The sequence below is a fragment of the Dipteris shenzhenensis genome, chromosome 22 (genome assembly GCF_047967505.1).
Source record: "Dipteris shenzhenensis isolate YYH24624 ecotype China chromosome 22, Dip_SZ_1.0, whole genome shotgun sequence".
Lineage (NCBI taxonomy): Eukaryota > Viridiplantae > Streptophyta > Polypodiopsida > Gleicheniales > Dipteridaceae > Dipteris > Dipteris shenzhenensis.
In genome coordinates, this window is record NC_141617.1 from 25,834,306 (window position 1) to 25,856,601 (window position 22,296).

Below are 22,296 nucleotides of genomic sequence, written 5' to 3' on the forward strand. Positions count from 1 at the left end.
CACCTTTGCCCTGGCCCCTCTTAGCTCTACCAAGCAAGAAGGGGCTGCAGGACCAAAAAAACAGCCTCCACTTCTCGAATCTCTTCGAGTCTCCCGACCTCGAACCGCACAGGTAACATGGCTCGGACTCCAGATCCTTTTTGGCAGCATGTGGAGCAAGTGGGGGGTTATGCAGGATGTGGTGGCTCCAGGAAATGGAGATGTAAGTACTGTGGGTTGGTCAAAACGGGGAGTGTCACCCGTGTGAAGGACCATCTTGCTTAGGTTCCAAACAAAGATGGACGGATATGCCCCTCTGTTCCTCTAGATGTTCGGGAAAGCCTTGAAATGTGGAGGCGTAAGCGTTTGGCCGTTCCCGAAGAGGAAGTATCTATAGCAATGGGTGGTCAAGAGGAAGCTGGTTCAAGTCAAGCAGCAGTAGCAAAGAGGGCCAGAGGTAGAGACACAGGATGAGATTTCTCCTCTACCTCAGTGTCGGGTGTGCATGCAAGGAGGACTCCTTTGCCAGGTGATGTATCACATTCACAAGACACCCCTACAATAAATATTGTACAAAGGGCTAGCATCCAAGTAGGATTTCAAAAGCAAGCAATTGCAGAGGCAACTAGGGAGCTCACCCGGATGTTCATACGGTGTGCCATTCCTTTTCATGTGGCCAAGACAAATCAATGGAGGAAGACCATGAGGGCCATCAGCCGCATTGGATGCGAGTGGGATGGCCCTACATCAGAGGCTCTGCGGACACGGGAGCTAAAGCGGGAAAAATCATGCATAGAAGTGCAGCTAGAGCCCTCGAAGGAAACATGGAAAAAGTATGGCTGCACTGAATTGGGTGGTCAGATGTACGCAGGAGAAATGTATACAATGTTTTGGTGTCATGCTGCAAAGGCACTATGTTTTTGAAATCCATTGATGCCTCCCTCCCAGGTCTCACAGTTACAGGTGCATTTATTTGGACACATATAAGGGAGGATATAGAGCAAATTGGGCCTGAGAATGTTGTGCAGGTGGTGACAGATAATGGAAGTAATTGTAAGTCTATGGGCTCTATGCTAGAGGATGAATTTCCAGCCATTGTGTGGACCCCTTGTGCATTACATAGCCTCGACTTATTGATTGAGGACATAGGTCAAATACAGTGGGTTGAAGCCATCTTTCGCACAGGAGAAGCATCGTGAGGTTTGTGAAGAAGAGGCCAAAAGTCTTGAGCATGTATGGGGCCTACAGCACTCTTGAGCTATTGCAGCCTGCAGCCACCAGATTTGCATACATGTTCATTGTGCTTGAGAGACTCCTGCGAGTCCGCAGAGAGTTGGTACGCACTGTCTACTCAAATGAATGGCTAGAGTGGGATGAGAGAGAGAGCCCCAAGGCAAGAGCTTTTGTGCGTGATGTCATGAGAGAGGAGTGGTGGGTAGAGGTTGAGGGGTTGGTCCAAACTCTGAACCCCATCTACACAGTGTTACGCATTACAGACATGGAGGGCAGTACTATAGGCCTTTTATACGAGTACATGGACAAGATTGGGGAGGCTCTCGACAAGCAAGACTACTTGAGAGCAGAGAAGTAAGTCTTTTCATTCCCGACCACCCTTGCTTTACTTCTTATCTTTATTTCACTCTTGAGTCTTTACATTGGTCTTGACTCTTGACTCTTGTTTTTTGTCCATTTTTATCTTATGGTTTGATCTCTAAAGGGTTGATGAAATCAAGGCTGTGTGGAATCGGCGATGGGATTGGTTTCACAGGCCGATTCATGCAGTAGCACATGTATTGCATCCTTTGTGGCGAGATGAGAAGCAATATGAGAACGAGGAGCTAGACGAAGGCTTCATGACATACATCAGGAACTTGACAGGTGGTAATGTGCACGTGCTGAAATGTATAGAGGATGATCTCTTGGCCTTTCGCAACCAGACGTGAAGCTTTGGTCGAGAGACTGCAAAGCTTCGAGAGACTCAGCTACAGCCTGTCTCATGGTGGGAGAAGTATGGAAATTGTGCTCCCACGCTGGTAATTCACTACCCTTAACTACAGTCTACATAGTACAATGTGCATCTTTCTTGTTTCAACTTTCCACTTAGTTCTAACTTCTAATTTCTAATTGTATGTGCATTTCAATAACAGAAACGCATCGCCATTTGAGTGCTCTCACAGGATTGCAGTTCGGGTCCATGTGAGAGGAATTGGAGCACTTGGGCCCTCTTCCATACAAAGAAGAGGAATAGGCTGAGTACCGCTTAGCTAGAGCGGTTGGTGTTTTGTCATTGCAACCTCCAGCTCCTTGAGAGGAATGCCCGACATCCGGAGCCTTCGCAAGTGAATGTGGATGAGATCGTCATGAGGAGGGAGAGGTTCATCCCAGAGATCCCACGGAATGAGCGTGATATGTACACCTTGCTTTATGAGGAGCTGACAGTGCCGAGCCACAACACCCGCTGCACCACCCGCTCTCAGAGGTAGAGGGGGGGATCCATCGCTTCCACTTTAGTAGAGGCAGAGGACCACGATCCTACCCTTTCTTCATGTGAGGCTGACTCTCATGAGTTGGAGGAGACACGTGACTCCTCCATGGATGATCTTGATGAGTGATTTTTGGAGCACTTAGGTCTAGGATTTTGTCATGCCAGGCTCCAGCATCGAGCAGTTGCTGCCAGCCACAGAGATATTTTTTGATCATGTTTTGTATTTACTATAGTCTATTACATATGGATTATAGATGATGGATCTTGTTTTGTATTGACTCTTTTGAGGCTTGAGCCTTGAGCCTATAGTTGTCATTTCTGAATTTTGATCTATCATTTGAGTCTTTGACATTGAAATTTGAATGATTGATGTGATAAATCATAGATTTATATTGAACTTGACCAAAGATGTATTTACTATTTTTCAAGCTTTTGTAATGTTTTTATTAACTCCGTTTCCCCGTTTCCTCCCCGAGGCCGAAACTCCGAAACGCCATTTCCCGCCGTGCTCCGCACCCCCATTTCCGAAACGCGTGGAAACTATGACCTCCCCACTTCGCAAAGTGGACGACTCCTGTAGAAGATGGTCCTTGTCACGATTAGAGACATTGGCGACAATTGCTAGTTGCTATTAGAATTCATTCCTAGAGCTATATAGTCTCCAAAGCAATCATTAAGTCCATGCTTGAGGGAAGATCTCACGAAGATGGAGGACACACATATACAATTACAAACAATTACGTGAAAAGGATCCCCAGTTGGATCCTTTTGCCTAACCAGCCATCCCTATCTGCCTTGGCAACTTTCCAAAGAATACACAACTTTAACAAAATATATTTCTTCAAGATAATGAAGCCCATGATCATGATCAATTCCACAATTGCATGAGTCCTCGATTTTACTTCTTCTTGAGCAAGTTCCCTCTCACTCCACGGTCTCATCCAATCTGTCTCTTAATCTCTTTAGCACAGCTCATTTAATCCGCCCTCATAATCCCAGCATAGATACTTATAAGAACTCACTCACTTCGTCTCATCATGTAGGGAAGAAAAAGCAGAAGGTTCACACATGTATAGAAGTAGAATAGTGCATAGCATGTGATATGTACATATTATATCGGTACACAACAAGGCTACCAAATGGTCTTCATGCATAGAACAAGTAAACCCTATTACAGCACCTCATCCAAGGTCACCTTGCAACTGCCATATGACTGGTTAGATGTGCATACCATAATGACCACATGCACCTCACAAATGCATAAGCCATTTTTAAGTTCAGATGAAATGCTAAATGAAATCCATAATCCTTCAAAAGCACCCGTATGTCAAATGCAACAAATACCTTCACCACAACGACGTATGGAAATGGTTAGTGGTATTTCAATTACCTTGCTCAATGATGATCTGAGATACTTTCACAATGTGTTTTATGTGCCAGGCTCATGCATGAATTTGCTATCTGTATGATCAGCAAATGAAAGTTGAGTTTGACAGTGATTCCCTAAGATACATTCACAATGTGTAAGGCAGCTATTTCAGGCAAGATGAAGCATAGATTGTCAACCTTTAGGTTTGGTATTGTTTGTTAATTTTCCATTAGCTTCCTTACGAAGGAGTCATGTTCCATTTTTCTTTGATATGTTTGGTTTCTTGTCTTATGGTCATTTGGAGCTTCTAATTTCATTGTTTTGCAAAATAATAATGTTCTACATTTTGTTGTTTAGAGGATGTTATATCATAACATCATTTCAAGATTTTTGAATTATAATTTAGATAAACAGCTTTATCCTTTAGATGAATAACTTGTTTTAATGAAATACTGTAGTTGTCACAAGTTGTTGTAGCTTGAAGGAAGAAATGTGGATTACTTTTTGATTAGCCTTCTCCCTTAGTATTTAGCCGTTGTCACGGTTGAGTATGCCATTTGTGCTACAAGAAACTCAGTACAAAGACTTTTGTATAAATCGATGCCCAAGTGTGTGTAGGTGTGTTGATATGTATTTATGAGAGAGGGCATCTTTTTATACTAAGGTCTACACCCAATGCTAAGTGCTGGTGATGCCGTGGGGATATCATAGTAGCGAGTTTTTGCTACGTGGTGATGGATTTTTCAATGTTGTGAGGGACTATCATGAGATTGAAACTGTCATGTTTTCAGAAGATGAGTTTGGGCATATTTCTATTTTCATCTAGATATAGATAATTGTATCTTGAAGGGCCTACACTAATCTAACCGAGTGTCACGTCTAAATTGGATCCGTAAAGCTTTGGTTCTGATTTCACTCTATATGTAGAATGTAGCAATTATTATTTTTCCTCCAGGCTTGTGGTCACATGTACTCTTATTTAGTGGTTCAGGGTAAGCAACGTGCATGACTTATAAACCATACCAACTTTTAATTTTCTTATGTTTGGGACGTTGATTGGATGCATAAATTTTATTCAATTCTTTGATCTTTTGACATAGGTTGAGACCACAATTGCAGGTCTTGGCAGGTGGAGGCTCTTATGGAAAGGGGGAAATTGTACAGATTATGGCTACAGTTTTGGACCGCATCTTAGTCCAGTTTAAGGTTTGTTCCAAATTTCAGTTTAGTTTGAGGTTGGTGCATATAGTTACTTATGTTATTGATGATTGATCATAGGTAGGACAGATGCATTCTAATGGTGATTTGCAATTGGTTCTTAGGATCCATTCACATTTCCTTCCTATCACAGAGCAATTAGGGAACCATACGATTATTACACATTTGGGCAAAACTACATTCGTCCCCTGGTAGACTTCAGGTACTCTTGAGTTTCAGTAATGTGTTGTAAGCTTCTCTTAAAATTTGGGTTTTTATCTAATGATGATGAAATGCTTTTTTTCGAGCTTTTCACTGGGATATTTACTTGCAAAAGTTGATTCGTCCAAAACAATGTATGTATGAGCTTGAGATACAAGCCCCTTTACTTATAAGTAACCATCAGATAACAATCTCCCCCTTCTATTTTAGCAAGTTTGTGAGAGTTCGATTGTTAAGACCATCTTTTATGGCCAGGATTCTCAAGTTTGAATGCTTTGATTCAGACTCTGACATGCAAGCAAAGCATTTCGACCAATCTAAATGACAATAATAATAAATCAACTCAAGCAAGACATTGACTCATTTGATAAGAACTCACTAGGACTATCGTCTTAACATTTCAAGCCTCATTTTACTTTTACCCTAGGTTTTTCTTTAACTGTCTCATGTACAAGTGCCTTTGGATTGAAAAGTTGCATAATGTGTTCATAGCTAACAAGATTTTATTAACTACCAAAGAAACCTCTAATGCAATATGAGCATAGTCCCTTGTTTTTGATACACTTTCCTATATATTGCCTTTTAAGTTTCTTTGGTAGGTAATAACATCTTATTAGCTATGAACTCATTTTGTAACTTTTCAATCCAAAGATACTGGTACTTGTGAGTGTTAAAGAAAAACCTAGGTAAATGTAGAAGTAGGCTTGAAATGTTAAGACGATAGTCCTAGTGAGGTCTTATTAAGTGAGTCAGCGTCTTGCTTTAGTTGGTTTATTATTATTGTCATTTGGACTGATCAAAATATTTTGCTTGCATGTTAGAGTCTGAAAGGCAGGATGCAAAGCATTCAAACTTGAGAATGCTTGGCTATAAAAGATGGTCTTAACAATCGAACTCTCACAAACTTGCTAAAGTAGAAGGGAGAGATTGTTATTTGATTCGTATTTGTTTGCAAAGGAGCTTGTATCTCAAGTTCATATATACATTGTTTTGGACGGATCTACTTTTGGATTTATTGATAGCATTTTTCCAGCTTTGATAGCCAAATCAGTGAAGGGGCTGTAATACCACACGATAATATTATTCTTAAAGCGTTGATGAAGTTCGTTGGCTCTCGTTGTGTTTAAGGGCACCTGGAAGAATTGAGTTTATTGCAAGCTAACAACCGGCATGACTTTTGCTTTCGTGTATTGCTACAGAATTAGTTTCCTTTCTTGAGCTTTAAAATGATTATTTATTTGATAGTACAAAGCATCAATTTAGTTTAGTTTACTTTTTTCACTAAGGACTCCATGTTAAGCGGCTAGGATAGAGACATATATAACAACTTCATGAGAGTATATTTAATATGGGTAGATAACTTGATTTCAGAATTTCTTTTTATCATTCATCTTTCATTCATCAGTTGTATATCGAGGTCTTGTCCATGCATGGATCTACTTTCTAAGAGAGATTTGTTTTATTTTTACTTTCAGGAATTCTTTCTTGGGAAATGCGGTACGCTTTGCCGAGGTTGAAGAACAACTCAAACAGGTGATTAGTTCACTTTGGTAGGATATCTATGTCTTGTATTAGTTCTACTTGCCTATAGTTTGATTTCATCATACTAGTGCATGCACGTGTGTTTTAGACTTTTGTTCTAGGTCTGTTTGATCTGTTAAGTGCTTTATTTTAATGGTGAGCTGAAGGGAAGGTATGTCGTGAAGACACAATGCATGTTTGAAAGATGGCTTCTTTTCGTGGATATTTCGAGTTTATAATGGTGGCAGCCTATGCTTGGGTATTGCCTCTGCATTAGGCTTGAGAGGTGTATGAGATGGAGTAAAAATCACATCATGGGAAAAAACCTCTGTAGAGGGTGGTCTACAAGAGTTTGATGTAGAAAACTGAAATTGGAAGTAGAAGTAGGAATTATTTGCATGTGTCAAGAGTCATTCCTATCACGTGTCATCCATGAGTAATCTAAGCTCCCCCAAAATACTTTCCATTGCTACCTATTTAGTGTAATTATTGAGACTTTATCCATCTAATTGATTAATTTACTAGAAATTGAACTAAGACCTGTGAAATGCACCTCAAGGGATCTCATTGCGTCAACCAACTTATCTGCAAGGGTGAATGACTTAAGGAGAAGTAGAGCCTTGTTGGTATTGGGGAGCATTACTTTAGTTTTACCAAGGTTGATCTTCATGTGTTGACTTTCATTGAAATGCATCTCAAGGGATCTCACTATGTCACCCGACTTATCAGCAACGGTGAATGACTGACGCAAAAGTTGAGCCTCACTGGTAGTGCAGATCATTACCTTGGTGTTGCCAAGGTCGACATTCATTTTCCGACTTTCATTGAAAGCCTATAGAGCCAGCAAGTGGATATGCAATTCCTTTGTTAGAGTCGTGCTTATGCGGAAGCACAATTTTCAGTTAAATTACTCAATAAACTTAGAACTTTCTATAGCCATTATTTTGAGATGAACATCCAGACACATATCATTCAAATTTCACAAAAAGAAACGGGAAAAGAAGGGGAAAGAGTCCGTCTCCCGATGGGGTGTGAATGAGGTGCACCCCCTACCTAGGCTAATCCTAGGTATATATTACAATGATGCTCTACTTCAATTACAATAGTAATGCAGACCTGCAGACAGAACCCGAGGTAACCTAGAAATCCTAGGACATAAATAAGTAGTCCAAAACATGTACAATAATATCCCCAATGAAAAAAAATGGGAGAACTGTAGGAAACTGTAGAGAACGTACCCTAGACCTAGGTGAAAACCAGGGCGAAAAGAGACTCAAGACTTGCTAGTCTATGCAAAAGTTCTTCGAATTGTTATTCTGATACCAACCTATCTCGTAGACTCTGAAACATATAGTCCACAACAGAAACGGCTAGCGTTTTCAACCTAAATGAGATTAGAACCTTTGGAATTCGAAGCAAACATGTTTAATATAAATAAAATCAGTTTTAGAAAGCCCCACGAGTGAAAAACGAAATCTGAAAATCCCTTTTTGGTAGAATTTGAGAAAAACAGCACGTAAAAGAAAGTGTAGTGATTGATAGAATTGAAGCATGCGAAGAATACTTGCCTCGTGCCTCTTCTTGGGCGTCGAAAAGAAAGAAATATAGGCTGAAGCAAAAATTCCAGCAATTCATCAAGTTGGACAGTAGGAGGAGATCATGGAGTGGGAGAAGAGTGAAGCAAAGTTGGTAGAGGGTAAGCGGATAGCAAGGAAGATGGCCAGAAAGAGGGCGAATTTGCAAAGAGAGCAGCAAGGAGAGGGTGCAAATTTGCAAGAGAGCGCGCTTAGAACTGATCCCAAACTTTATAGACCTTGGGTGAAAATAGAAAGCTATAGAAAGCTGAGAACTCACAAAAGTAGGCTGAAAAAGCCATGAAAAGCTGAAAAAATAATTTCTAATTGTAGTATTTGATTGGTTATTCTAGGTTAGAATAGTTTTTTGGAATTATTTTAATCCCATAACTAGGTCTCTTAAAATTTTTGCCCCATGACCCCTCTACCATGTACACAATTAATTCAATTAATAGTCCTCGAACACATGCACATCCTAGGTTGGCTCATAACTTGACCCGCAACTCAGAATTCACCCAAACTGAATCCATCCTTTAGACCTCGACGTGCTCTACCTAATGTGCATGTGAGTGATCACGGTGATAAACCTAACACTCAAACATTAAGGATTCTGAGATCACATCCTCCTCACGGTTAAACACCACATGATCTTGATCTGCCCTCATTAGGCTAAGCATCATTGCCCCATGAAAAGCTGAAAAAATAATTTCTAATTGTAGTATTTGATTGGTTATTCTAGGTTAGAATAGTTTTTTGGAATTATTTTAATCCCATAACTAGGTCTCTTAAAATTTTTGCCCCATGACCCCTCTACCATGTACACAATTAATTCAATTAATAGTCCTCGAACACATGCACATCCTAGGTTGGCTCATAACTTGACCCGCAACTCAGAATTCACCCAAACTGAATCCATCCTTTAGACCTCGACGTGCTCTACCTAATGTGCATGTCAGTGATCACAGTGATAAACCTAACACTCAAACATTAAGGATTCTGAAGATCACATCCTCCTCACGGTTAAACACCACATGATCTTGATCTGCCCTCATTAGGCTAAGCATCATTGCCCCATACACCAAGGCTCACCCCCAAAGCCAATTTGAAGGTGTTAGGAATAAAGCATGGGTATTGAAGACCCATCGAGTGTTAGAAAACCCTTGTGAAAGTGCGAAGCATCATCAATCTTGTACGGCATCCGAGTGTTAGAAAACCCTTGTGAAAGTGCGAAGCATCATCAATCTTGTACGGCATGTTGATAACTTAATAGCAAGAGGAGGGTGATCCGGTAGGAAATAGTCAAATGACTCGTAACTTCATGAATGTAAGTCATGCGCTAGCTTCTAGCATCCTATCACTGGATATCATTACCATACTGAAGATGCTGTAATCAAGACAGTACTGAAACGGCAAAAGTAAACCTTGTTGAAGATGGTATAGTCATATTGAAGATGACAAATCACACTGAAGATGATAGATCACTTTGAAGGTGATAGAGTCACACTAGAGGTGACTTAGAGACGTTGAAGGTGTCATGTGCTTGCACTCTACATAATGTGGTCATTTTGAAACTCACAGGAGCTACACTAAAGATACCATACATGGTGATGAGCCATGGTAAGAGATTTGAACTGCGAATAACCATGCCCACAGGTTTTGTGGAAGATTACTAGAAAAGTGAACTCTCACACAGAGGGTATCCCGCAGTGGAAGACTGATAGTTAGTCCAGGAACTACACACGGAAGTGTTTTACTATGGAATCAGTGCTTCATCAATTGTGTGTACTTCACAACATTCATGTGTGTGCAGACTAGCAAATAGACTGTGCTCAGAGACAAATATAGAAGCAACACTTTATATTTTCGTTGGGCAACGTGCTAGTGGACAAGATACAATACCAAAAGGTTCTTCTACTAAATTCCTAGTACCTCTAGATCTTTGAGACCACGCACTCCAATGAGCATATGTAGACTCCATGTGCTAAGGATCTCTTCACCTTGCTGTCCAAATCGCTCCTGACTTTTACTGCTCGTCTATTTCAGATCCCTCTCAGCCTCGCCGCCGTCTCCTCTCCGCTCCCTAGCCTCTCTCTCTCTCTCTCTCTCTCTCTCTCTCTCTCTCTCTCTCTCCCCCCCCCCGCCCGCTCCTCTTCGGCCGCTCGCTGCTCCTCCTCTCCGCCCGCTGCTGCAGCTCCGCCCCCTCCTCTCCTAGCCTCCTGCTCCGCCCCCTATACCGCTCAATGGTGGTCATCCAACCACTTTGCACCTCTTGATCAGTTTCCTGACCCTTGCCTCTCCAAACTGGATGAAGGACGAATGCAAAAGCATGCAAGGGAGAGTGCATCATATTCCACCTAAGTTATAAAATATCATTGATGTATATGAGTCACTAATAACTATCAAGTATCTACTTAAAAAATGCACAAAAATGATACCACAACTTACAGTTACAACTTACAAGTGACTCATAAAAGCCCACCTTGACACACTTAAGTCGTGTACTTTTTTCACGCGATCCGCTGAAATATTCTTCATGGCATCAAGTGAAGGGGGAGAGAAGGAGGAAGAAGAGCAAGAGAGTGAGAGTGAGAGAGAGACACTCTAGTGCGGGTGTGAAGAATGATGAGCCACACCACAAACTCACTTGTGTTTTATTAGGATTAGGTTTACCCTATGACTGTCTTAAGACAGTCATAGGTGTCCTATCTTTTAATGAAGGGTTGGCAATGTGCCTTTACCCCAACAACCTCCCACCTAAAGGCCAATGTGCCTAAAGGGGAGAAAAGAATACAAAATTACAGCAATGTACAGTTACTGTATACAAGACCATAAGGTAAGAATGGTCTCATCCTAATCCCATGATGTGGCGGCAATGTGCAAACCGCTCTGTAGGCAGGCTCTTAGTGAGCAAATCTGCAGGATTATCATCAGTGTGCACTTTCACAAGCTCAAGTCGCTTGTCTTCCAGTACCTCCCTGATGAAATGATATTTCACTTCTATGTGCTTGGTCTTCTGATGAAAGACCGGATTCTTTGCCAACATGATAGCACTCTGACTATCACAATGCAAAACTGGCATATCTCCTGTAATGCCCAAATCTCCCACCAGCCGAGTAAGCCATATTGCTTCCTTGCAGGCCTCAGTGGCTGCAACATATTCAGCTTCTGTGGTTGACAGTGCAACGCATTTCTGCAACCGAGACACCCATGATATAGCACCTCCTGCAAATGTGAAAATATAACCGGTAGTAGACTTCCGGTTATCTGCATTCCCTGCATAGTCTGAATCTGTAAAACCATGCACCAATGCATCTTGCCTATCATAGCATATGCACAAGTCTTTGGTACCCTTGAGATACCTCAAGACACCTTTCACTGCTTCCCAATGCCGCTTGCCTGGATTTGCCATATACCTGCTGATGACTCCCACCGCAAAAGCAATATCCGGACGAGTGGCAACCATGGCATACATCAAAGATCCAACTGCAGATGCATACGGAACCTTGGCCATTTCAGCCTTATCATCATCTGATCTGGGGCTGTCTTTACTGCTGAGTTTTAAATGTGGAGGCAACGGGGTACTAATGGACTTCCCCCCCTCCATTTTAAACCTCTGCAGTACTTTGTCAATATACTCTTTCTGTGACAGAAACAAAAGTCCCTTGGACCTGTCACGAGTAATACGCATGCCAAGAATATGATTTGCATCACCCAAGTCTTTCATGTCAAAAGACTTATGCAGGTGTTTCTTCAAAGCACTAATCTCATGCTGAGATTTACTGGCAATAAGCATGTCATCCACATATAGAATGAGTAGCATCAAACTGCCATCCTTTGCCCGTTTGGTGTACAAGCAATGATCGGTCTCACACCGATGATACCCTTGGGACTGCATGAAGGCATCAAACTTCTTGTACCATTCCCTTGGCGCCTGCTTGAGTCCATACAAGCTCCTCTTGAGCTTACACACAAGCTGCTCTTTCCCTTTAACAGCATATCCCTCTGGCTGACTCATATAGATCTCATCATGAAGATCTCCGTGAAGAAAGGCTGTCTTCACATCCATCTGACATAAATCCATGTCGTCATGAGCAACAAGAGCTAACACTGCTCTCAAAGTAGTCATCTTGACTACAGGGGAAAAGATCTCATCAAAGTCAATGCCCTTTTCCTGCTTAAATCCCTTGGCAACCAATCTGGCCTTATACCTCGGTAAAGCATTTGAATCCACTTTGACTTTGTAAACCCACTTGCATGGCAAAACCTTTCTGCCTGCAGGTAACTGCACCAAGTCCCATGTATCATTCTGAAGTAGAGAGTCCATTTCTGACTGCATGGCTTTCTCCCACTTCTTTTTCTCTGTTCTTCCAATAGCTTCCTTGAAGCTGGAAGGCTCACCACAATCTGTCAGCATGATAAAATCAGCCACATTATTGGCTCCTGGAACAAACCTGGCAGGAGGCCGTTGTGCACGGGTGCTCCTCCTAACAAAATGTTCCGGATTAGGCTGCTGTCCAGCCTGTTCTTCATGCATGACGGGTGGCTGTACCACCATATCTGGCTGATCTACAGCCCCATCTGTTGGCATATCCAGTGGTACATCATTGGCAAAATTATCTGGCTGATTTTCAGCCTGTATACCCTCTTGAACAGGGTTATCTGCAGCAGCCTGCTGCTGCATATAAATGGGCATTCTTTGCTGTCCAACATCATCATAAATAACCCTCCTGTATTCCACAGGTTGCACGGGTTCCTTGTGTACACTATCTTCTTTAAAGATGACATCATTGCTGCGTATAATCTTCCGTTTAACGGGATCCCATAACCTGTACCCCATTTCACCTTCGTCACCATAACCCATAAAGATGCATCTGATAGACTTTGGATCCAGTTTGGTGCGCAGTTCTTTGCGTACATGAGCAAAGCACTCGCAGCCAAATACACGTAAGTGCTTATATGAAGGTGGCTTGCCAGACCACACCTCCTCTGGCACTTTCAACTCCAAAGCCTTGTTTGGCGACCTGTTAATAATGTGAACTGCTGTTTGCACGGCTTCTGCCCAAAAGCCATGGGGTAATGCAGCATAAGACAACATACATCGAACCTTCTCCTGAATAGTTCGATTCATACGCTCACTTGCACCATTTTGAGATGCATTATGAGGGGCTGTGAGTTCCTGTTTGATGCCCTTAGCTTGGCAAAACTGCACAAAAGCATGTGACACATACTCACCCCCATTATCGGATCTGAGGCATTTCAGCCTGCGACCTGTCCGATTCTCAACCTGAGCGACAAACTTCTTGAAAGCATCTAAGGCATCTCCCTTATGCTTCAAGAAATAGACCCACACCTTTCGTGTGGCATCATCAATGAAAGTAATAAAATATTTTGCACCCCCTAGTGATAACTGTGGCATCTCACACAAATCAGTGTGCACTAGATCAAGTGGTGCTCTATTCTGGGGAGTTCTCCTCTTATGAGGAGTGACAGAGTGCTTGCCAAATATACAATGATCACAAGTAGGCAAATCTGAAAAAGAAAGAGGCGGCAGATAACCCAAACGTGACAGTTCTTGCATTCCTTTAACAGACATGTGTCCCAACCGGCTATGCCACAATGAAACCTTTGGCAGCTCGGTTATGGCAACAACATGATTACCCACACTGGAAACATAAAGAGGGTACAAGGTATCACTCTTAAAACCCTCAGCCACTACAGTCTGGCCATTAGTAATCACCCATTTGGAATCCCCAAATGTGGTGTGGTAACCACTGTCATCCAATAAGCCAGTGCTAATCAGATTTTTCTTGATTTGCGGCACATGGCGAACACCATCAAGCATAAATGACTGTCCATCAGGAAATACTATCTGTATACTGCCGATCCCTGCAATCTGACATGCATAGTTGTTCCCAAGATGAACAACTCCATGAGTACCTGTGTAGGAAGTAAACCACTCCCTATGAGGAGTAACATGAAAAGAGGCACCTGAATCCAAGAGCCAGGTGTGCATGTCATGGCCATCAATAACTAAAGCATGTGCTATTACAGCAGAAGAGCATAAAACATCATGTATGTCACTGTCACTGTCCTCTGCTGCAACTTTCACTGCATCCAAGTCATCTGCCTTGGCCTTGCCTTTGCCTTTGCTTGCATTTCCTGCATCCTTTGTTTCAGCCTTCTTGGCTTTCTGATCCCGTATGAACTTGAAGCACTTCGACTTCACATGTCCCTTCTTGCCAAAATAAAAGCATTCAATGTCCTTTTTGGCACGGGACTGACTGCGGGATTTGGACTTACTAGCAGATCTCCCCTTCTGCTGAGTCCTGCCTCTGTCCTGTACCTCCTCCATAAGGAGAGAGCTCTCTACATCAGCATAAATAAGAGTGGCATTCGAGTTTGACAGGGTGGTCTTGAAAGTGTCCCAACTCTCAGGGAGGGTACACAGCAAGAAAGTAGCCTTGAACTCCTCATCAAGGTTCAACCCCTGTGCAATCAGCTGTGTAAAGATGGCATTGAACTCACTCAAGTGTGAGGTCATAGCTGTACCTTCCTTCATGCGAAGATCGACCAGCTTCTTCAGCCAATAAACCTTACTGGCTGAGCTCTTTTGGGCATACAATTCTTCTAGTCTTTGCCATAGACCATAAGAGGTCTTTTCAGCCTGTACATTGAACACAAGAGTGTCTGAAATAGTGAGCATGATAGCTGCCCTCGCAGACAAATCAAGCTCTTCCCAGTCATCAGCTGCCATGTCAGATGGCTTGACACCCTTCACCCTTATGGGCTTAGCAATCTTCTTTAACAGAAGTACATTCAAGCACTGTTCTGCCCATAATGCATAGTTGTGTGCTCCTTCCAGTTTCTTTATGTTTAGAATTGAAGAATCACCTCCCCCTGATGCCATATCAGATGAGGAAAGTACCTGACTCCCTGGAAGTAAAAAGACTGAATAAAAAATCTGATTTCTCAGAAAAAAAAACTTGCACTCTCAATGGTGCTGTTTTTACTGTCAGTAAAATCTGCAGCAAAACAGTAAATGTCCCTGCAAATACTGTACCTTCTGACACACTGTACTATGCTCAAAGTGGCATAAAAACAGTAATTTCAGACTGCTGCAGCTGCTCAACAGGTGCTTAACAGTGCACAATCATCTGACAAAACCACCAACACTGCTGTAAACACTGCTGTACTGACTGTACTGATCACTTCTCCCACCTCAGATGAGGTATTGCACTGAGTTAAATTGCAGAAACCACTTGACAAACACCCAAAAAACAGTAAATGACCCTTCAGCCTGTCACAAAACCTGCAACAGAAAATGGGATAAATCCCAAGCAATCACCCTTATACCAAGGGGAGAAAATGCATCTGAAGATCTCTGTCGGTAACCCAAGTGCTATCAAACAAAGTCTGGGCAAAAGCCCCTTGATCTGACACCTGAATCAAGTGGAGAACACCTCAACACTGAGGTAGCATGCAATATGAAAATCTCTCTGACACTTTTACCTGACAATGTGCAATGCATAGACTGCCCCTGTGTACTCAGTAACAACACAAATCACAAAGTACAAACACCAGGAAGAAAATCTTTTGAGCACTGTCAACGATGGGCAGTTAGGGACCGAGTAAACTTGATGCGCCCTGACCAAGCGTGGCTCAACTGAGATTTTCAAAGTGCGTACAAAGAATGTGACCTGCAACAAATGTCACCAAATGCACTGCGGAAACAAAGCAAATGTGTGCTCCCCGGCTACACACTGCCTCAAGGCATATACTGCAAACACATCCAGGCAAAAGCCCTTTGAAATGGTCACCCAAAACTGAGAATTGCACTCAGTAAATGCATAGAAGCTTCTGCAAAACAAGCATCTGACCTTCCTAAAAGACAAGTAACTGCGCAAACACCACCACTGTGGCACAAGTCACCTCAAGCGTGAGTGACACGAGAGTACCTGTTGTACCTCAACAAATGCACAGTATACAACTGAAATGCTTCAGGAATGCATCAGGAATGCTTCATGTACTGCGCGTACATGCACAAAACAGAGTGCTTCAGCACTATTCCTCTTCCAAAAAAAATGTGTGTGCCTACTGTACTTTTCTGTACCTGCAGCGTACCTGTTGTACTTTCTGTCACTGCAGTAGGCACGCTTCCCCAAAAAAAACTGTCGAGTCTTTTCAGCAAAAAAAAATCGAATGCCCTGATGGAACTCCCTGCAGGTGGGTGAAGGAGTCGTCCGTACAGTTGTACGGCAGTCCGTACGGCTGCCTTGGAGTAGCTGCGCCGCTGCGCAGCGCCGCTTAGCAGCTATAGCAGCTGCTGTGCAGCTGCCTGATGCAGCTCTGCCCTGCTGCGTAGAGTAGCTGATGTAGACTCGCCTCGCGTCGTCGCCCGTGCCCACGCCACAGCTTGCGCCCACGCCCGTGCCCGTGACCGCGCCCCAGCCCGCGCCCGCACTGTCGCCCTGCAGGCGAAATGCGCCGTCGTACGGCTCTGCGCCCTGGTCCGCTGCCATGCGCAGATTTGTCGAGGTCCGTCCGTACGGTTGTACGGACGACGTACGGCCGTACGGCTCTGTCCGTACGTCCGTACGGAAAGGGTTGGGTAGGCTAGGGAGAGGAGGCTAGGTAGGCTCTGATACCAGTTGAAGGGGGAGAGAAGGAGGAAGAAGAGCAAGAGAGTGAGAGTGAGAGAGAGACACTCTAGTGCGGGTGTGAAGAATGATGAGCCACACCACAAACTCACTTGTGTTTTATTAGGATTAGGTTTACCCTATGACTGTCTTAAGACAGTCATAGGTGTCCTATCTTTTAATGAAGGGTTGGCAATGTGCCTTTACCCCAACATCAAGCTCCTCCACCATCTTGTCCATGAGTTCATAAACAAATCCCATGGTTGCACCCTCTCGATCCACAAGACGGAGAAGCTTCAAGATGGGAGCACACAAGTTCTTTATGATAAGGCATTGCTCCCAAAATACATTGTCAAGGACATGCTCTTGAACTCTCTTCTCCTTCCCACCAACGACTTTCACTCTTGGCTTCTCTTCTTTTCTCTTCCTACGTTAAATCAATCACGGGCGATGGCATATCGATTGTTCCACCCAGCCAAACTCTCGTGGGTAGCAGATCGTCAGATACCTACGTTTCTTCGTTATTTTCATGCTTATCCATGAGACCCTCAATTCCCTAGATAGTTCTCCTTGCCAAATGTCATCAATTTAGCCTCTCCACTTGGTGCACCTTTTTACCCCTCTCTTGGGGCACATTAAAACCCACTTGCCCCTTGGCATTATTACACATTTAGGTGCACCTAGACCTTAGCACTCAGAATACCTAGTCAATGCCATTCCACCCTCACCTAGGACCTTGGCAGTTACTTCTCTTGACCATTTCAATTACGCACATTAACTATTACAAAAGTTGGTCATCTAAGAGAAAATGCCCACCGATCTATCCGAGGTCATGCTATCTTGGCTAGAGCATAACATTCCTTCCCTCTTCAAGCATCAGCGTCCTCGATGATGAAATCTGGGAACACTCTCCGTAACTGGTATACGGATTCCCAGGTAGCTTTCAATAGAGGCTGACCATGCCATGCAACCAACACCGTGGGTATCTTCCGATTTCGTATTTGCATTGTTCCTCGGTCCAGGATTCTTGTTGGCTTGTGCCTTGCAATATCCTCTATCTCCTGAAACAAAACCACACCTTCGATTAGTGAGTCACCTGTATGCAAAAATTTCTTTAAGCGTGAAACATGAAAAACCGGGTGCACCTTACACCCCTGTGGCAATTCTAATTTATAGGCTACACTGCCTATTCTCTTTAGAATTAACCACGGCCCACAGTATCGAGGTGATAACTTAGCACACTCTCCTGAAGTCAACGACTTCGAGTGCGAAGGAACTTTGAGAAAAACTTTTTCTCCTTCTTTAAATACTCTTATAGATCAATTTTCATCCGCATATACCTTGGCCCTATCCATAGCCTGGCGGATATTAGCTCTCGCAAGCGCTAGCATCTCCCGCATCTGAACTACAAAGTTCGCGGCACTAGGCACTTTCTGAGGTACTCCAACTATAGTTGGATTGGCTGGTCTATAACCATAGTTCAGCTCAAACGGACTGAACCTGGTAGAGGAATGTTTCCTATCATTGTAGGCAAACTCCAACAATGGCAACCACTTGTCCTATGTATGTTGTCTCAATGACACATATGCCCTCAGCATATCCTCTAAAGTCTGGTTGACTCTCTCCGTCTGACCATCCGTCTCAGGATGATCCCCACTACTCATTCCCAACTCAGTCCTCAGTGTCTCAAATACCACTGTCCAAAAAAGACCGGTAAATCTGACATCTCTGTCTGACACTATGGATCTAGGCAATCCATGCAGACGAAATATAAATTCGCCACTTGCGGGGCACTAATAGACTCTCTAGTCGGAATGAAGTGAGCCATCTTGGTTAGACGATCAACCACCATAAGGATAGAATTATACCCTCCTTGTGTTGCAGGTAGCCCTACAATAAAGTCCATGGAAATGCTCTCCCACTTACTTAGTGGTATTTCCAAGGTCTGTAAAAGTCCGGGTGGCTTCACCCGCTCGGCCTTACTTACCTGACACGAGAAACACCGTGTCACATATACATGAATATGCTTTTTCATCTTTGGCCAAAAGAAATCTCGCTTCACGAGATCATATGTCTTCTCGACTCCTGGATGTGCCGCACACGGGCTATCATGGCATTGTCGAATGACTCTCTGCCTGAGATCATTCTGACTAGGTACTACAACCTTGCCATTTCTAACTAGCATACCATCCCTTATGGTATATCTTGCATAAGTTTGGCCTTTTCTGGATGCCAGGTCATCCTTTTCATTTTCCCCGGGTTTTAACACATGAGCTTTAGGCCATAAGCTCTGGACAAACTCGTCCACTTTTTGAGTTTCTCTTATCTCGGTCATTAGAGCACTCTCTAATACCGTGAAACTCAGGTTGTGCATAATGCGAGACAACGCATCAGCAACCTTATTGTCTTTTCCTCTTCGGTACCGAATCGTTAGATTAAACTCCTGCATGAGCTCTGCCCACCTAGCTTGGCGGCCCCTCAAGTCAGGCTGTTTACAAAAATGTTTCAGAGTATCATGAGCCACATCCACATAAAACTCTGAACCAAATAAGTAATGCCTCCATGTTTTCAAAGCATGGATGACAGCATACAACTCTAATTCATGAGTTGGCCAATTCCTTTGAGAGGGAGAAAGCTTCTTGCTTTCAAAGGCTACTGGCCTTCCCTCTTGAAGGAGGACTGCTCCTACCGCAATGCCACTTGCATCGGTTTCTAGGAACAACGGTTTCTGGGGATCAACTATTTTTAACACCGGTCCTGAGACCACAGCTTGTTTTATGGTGTTAAAACTTTCCTGTTGATTCTGTCCCCAAATAAAAGGTACTTTATCTGAGGTCAGATCAGTCAATGGCGATACTATTCCGGAATATCCTTTGATATGCCTTCTATAAAACTGGACAAATCCCAAGAATGATCGCAACGCGTTCAGACTCTGAGGGATTGGCCAAGTTAGTATCGCAGCCACTTTCTTCGGATCCATTTCTACCCCCTGTGTAGTTATTATGAACCCTAAGTATTCAAGCCTAACCATACACAGTATAGTTTTCTTTTTATTTACATAGAGACTGGCTTTCCTCAATGTACTGAACACTACTCTTAAGTGTTCACGATGCTCAGTAATACTTTTACTGAATATCAGGATATCGTCAATGAAATGTACTATGAACTTTCCGATATACGGACGTAGTAAATCGTTCATAAGCATGACGAAGGTCGCTGGAGCATTGGCAAGTCCGAAGGGCATTACCAAAAACTCATAATGACCAAACCTGCTCCTGAAAGCTGTTTTATGCACATCCTTGGCTCTAATCCGGATCTGATGGTAGCCACACTTAAGATCTATCTTACTGAAAATCACGGCTCCATGTAATGCATCTAGCAAATCATCGATCCGAGCCATCAGATACCTGTGCTTAACAGTGATATTATTCAATGCTCTGTAATCTATACAGAGGCGAACCGTATCATCCTTTTTCTTCTTTAATATCACTGGCGAAGCAAAAGGTGAGAAACTTGGTTGAATCTGCCCCAACTTGAGGTATTCTTTCAGTTGTCTACGCACCTCCGCTTCTTCAGCAAAACTCATTCTATAGGGAGGTCTATTTACAGGTTCTGCCCTCGGGATCAGTTCAATCTTATGCTGAACTTTCCGCTCTGGAGGTAACCCATAAGGTAGTTCATCCCTAAAACATTCAGAGAACTCCTCTGTTATAAGATTAGCCAGCTTGGACATCTCACCACTTTGCGTAACATCAGTGCTAGCCGAAGAATCATCCACCGGCTCTACCGATGCTGTGCAAAGGAATAAAAACTCTACTTGAGCTTTTCTGATTTCCATCACGGAAACCAACGGTCCCTGAGGTATATCTTTTTCTCCTCGTAAGACATAAAGCACATCATTCATCTTGAATTGATATACGTGCTTTTTCCAATCAATGGCTGGATTCTTCCTAGAATGCCACGGCATACCCAGGGCTATATCTGCATGAGCAAGCTTGGTCATTTCAAAATCAAGCTTCTCAGCATAGTCCTGAATCCGAAGTTCCAACTGGGTAACCCTTTGGTCCCATACTTTAGTTGAACTTCCATGTGCCATCCTGACTGTATACGCATAGTCAGATGGACTTGTCTTTAATTTCAGCCTCTTCACGAGCTTGGAGTTAATCACATTGTGAGTTGACGCCGAGTCAAACAACACAATGATATCATGACTGGCCACTTGCCCTTTGATTTTAATTAACTCCGTATCATTAAAGGCCGTATACCCCGTTGCTGCGGGCTTAGATAGGATGTTATCAGGTGCACTCGTCACTAACGTAGCAACAGATACACATAACAAACAAGGTACTAACCTCTGAGAAGGTCCCGCCAGTTGCATCTGCATATGTTCCGCATTGGGACTCTCCTGCATTTCTACGTCGCATTCAGATATTATCATATTAGCCGTGCGACGGTCTTTATTCAGTGGACAATCCTTCCACTGATGTCGCTGAAGGCAGCCGAAGCACAATCCTTCTTTTCTAGCTTTCTCTTTTTGTTCAGGGGTCAACGAGGACTTTGAGCAAGCCCGGGCTGCCATTGGAGTTATTTTTCTTTTCACCCCAACGGTGGTACTTGTTTTTACTGGTCCCTCAACCGGCTTCACCTGCTTGGTTTGGCCACTTGGCTGCAAGACACTGGTCTTTGAAACCCATTTCCTCGGAAATCCCCCTTTTTTCGGGTACTCATACTGAGTCCCTGCCTGCACAAATCCATCAGATTCTCTGGCATCCTCATAGTTCAGGGCTACTGCTATAGATTCATCTAATGTAGTCACATATTTAGCCCGAACTTCCATTTTGATTTTGTCGTTCAGTCCATAGATATAGTCTTTTAACTGAACCGACATAGGGAGAGGGTCTGTTATTTTCATGACACATTCCCTGAATTTGTCAGTGTACTCTGCCACTGACAGACTCCTCTGACGAAGATTTCTATAAGCATCCCAAGCTCGGGATTCTTCATCAGGTGGGAGAAAGTGTTTCTTGAATTCAGCTTTAAACCCTTCCCAGGTGGTTGGAGCAACTTGATCCTTCTGTTGCTTTATCCACCATCTGTCCGCTGCCTCAATAAACATGTGGCCTCGCGGATTTTCTTTAGATCGGATCTAATTTCACAAATGGCGAAGGCTTCTTCCCACTTGTGTAACCAAACCTCGATCACATCAGAGCTGCGCTCGGTCATCCGACCAGCGTACTTCTCTGGTCTATAATTAGCGATATTAGGCACTTTGACCCTTGCGCGCTCTAAGGAATGTATACTGGGCTCTGGCTC

The 22,296-nt window shown here is 43.3% G+C and overlaps 1 protein-coding gene and 1 pseudogene across 1 annotated transcript in view; both read left to right on the forward strand.

The window, feature by feature from the left end:
• ATS1 (phospholipid/glycerol acyltransferase family protein) overlaps positions 1–22,296 on the forward strand; it is a 61,848-nt gene that overhangs the window by 12,100 nt on the left and 27,452 nt on the right. The window contains exons 3-5 of the mRNA XM_087393950.1: positions 4,953–5,039; positions 5,156–5,253; positions 6,728–6,785. Coding sequence (XP_087250076.1) covers positions 4,953–5,039; positions 5,156–5,253; positions 6,728–6,785 — 243 coding nt within the window. The remainder of the gene's footprint in view (positions 1–4,952; positions 5,040–5,155; positions 5,254–6,727; positions 6,786–22,296) is intronic.
• LOC147887929 (uncharacterized) lies at positions 118–2,462 on the forward strand (annotated as a pseudogene).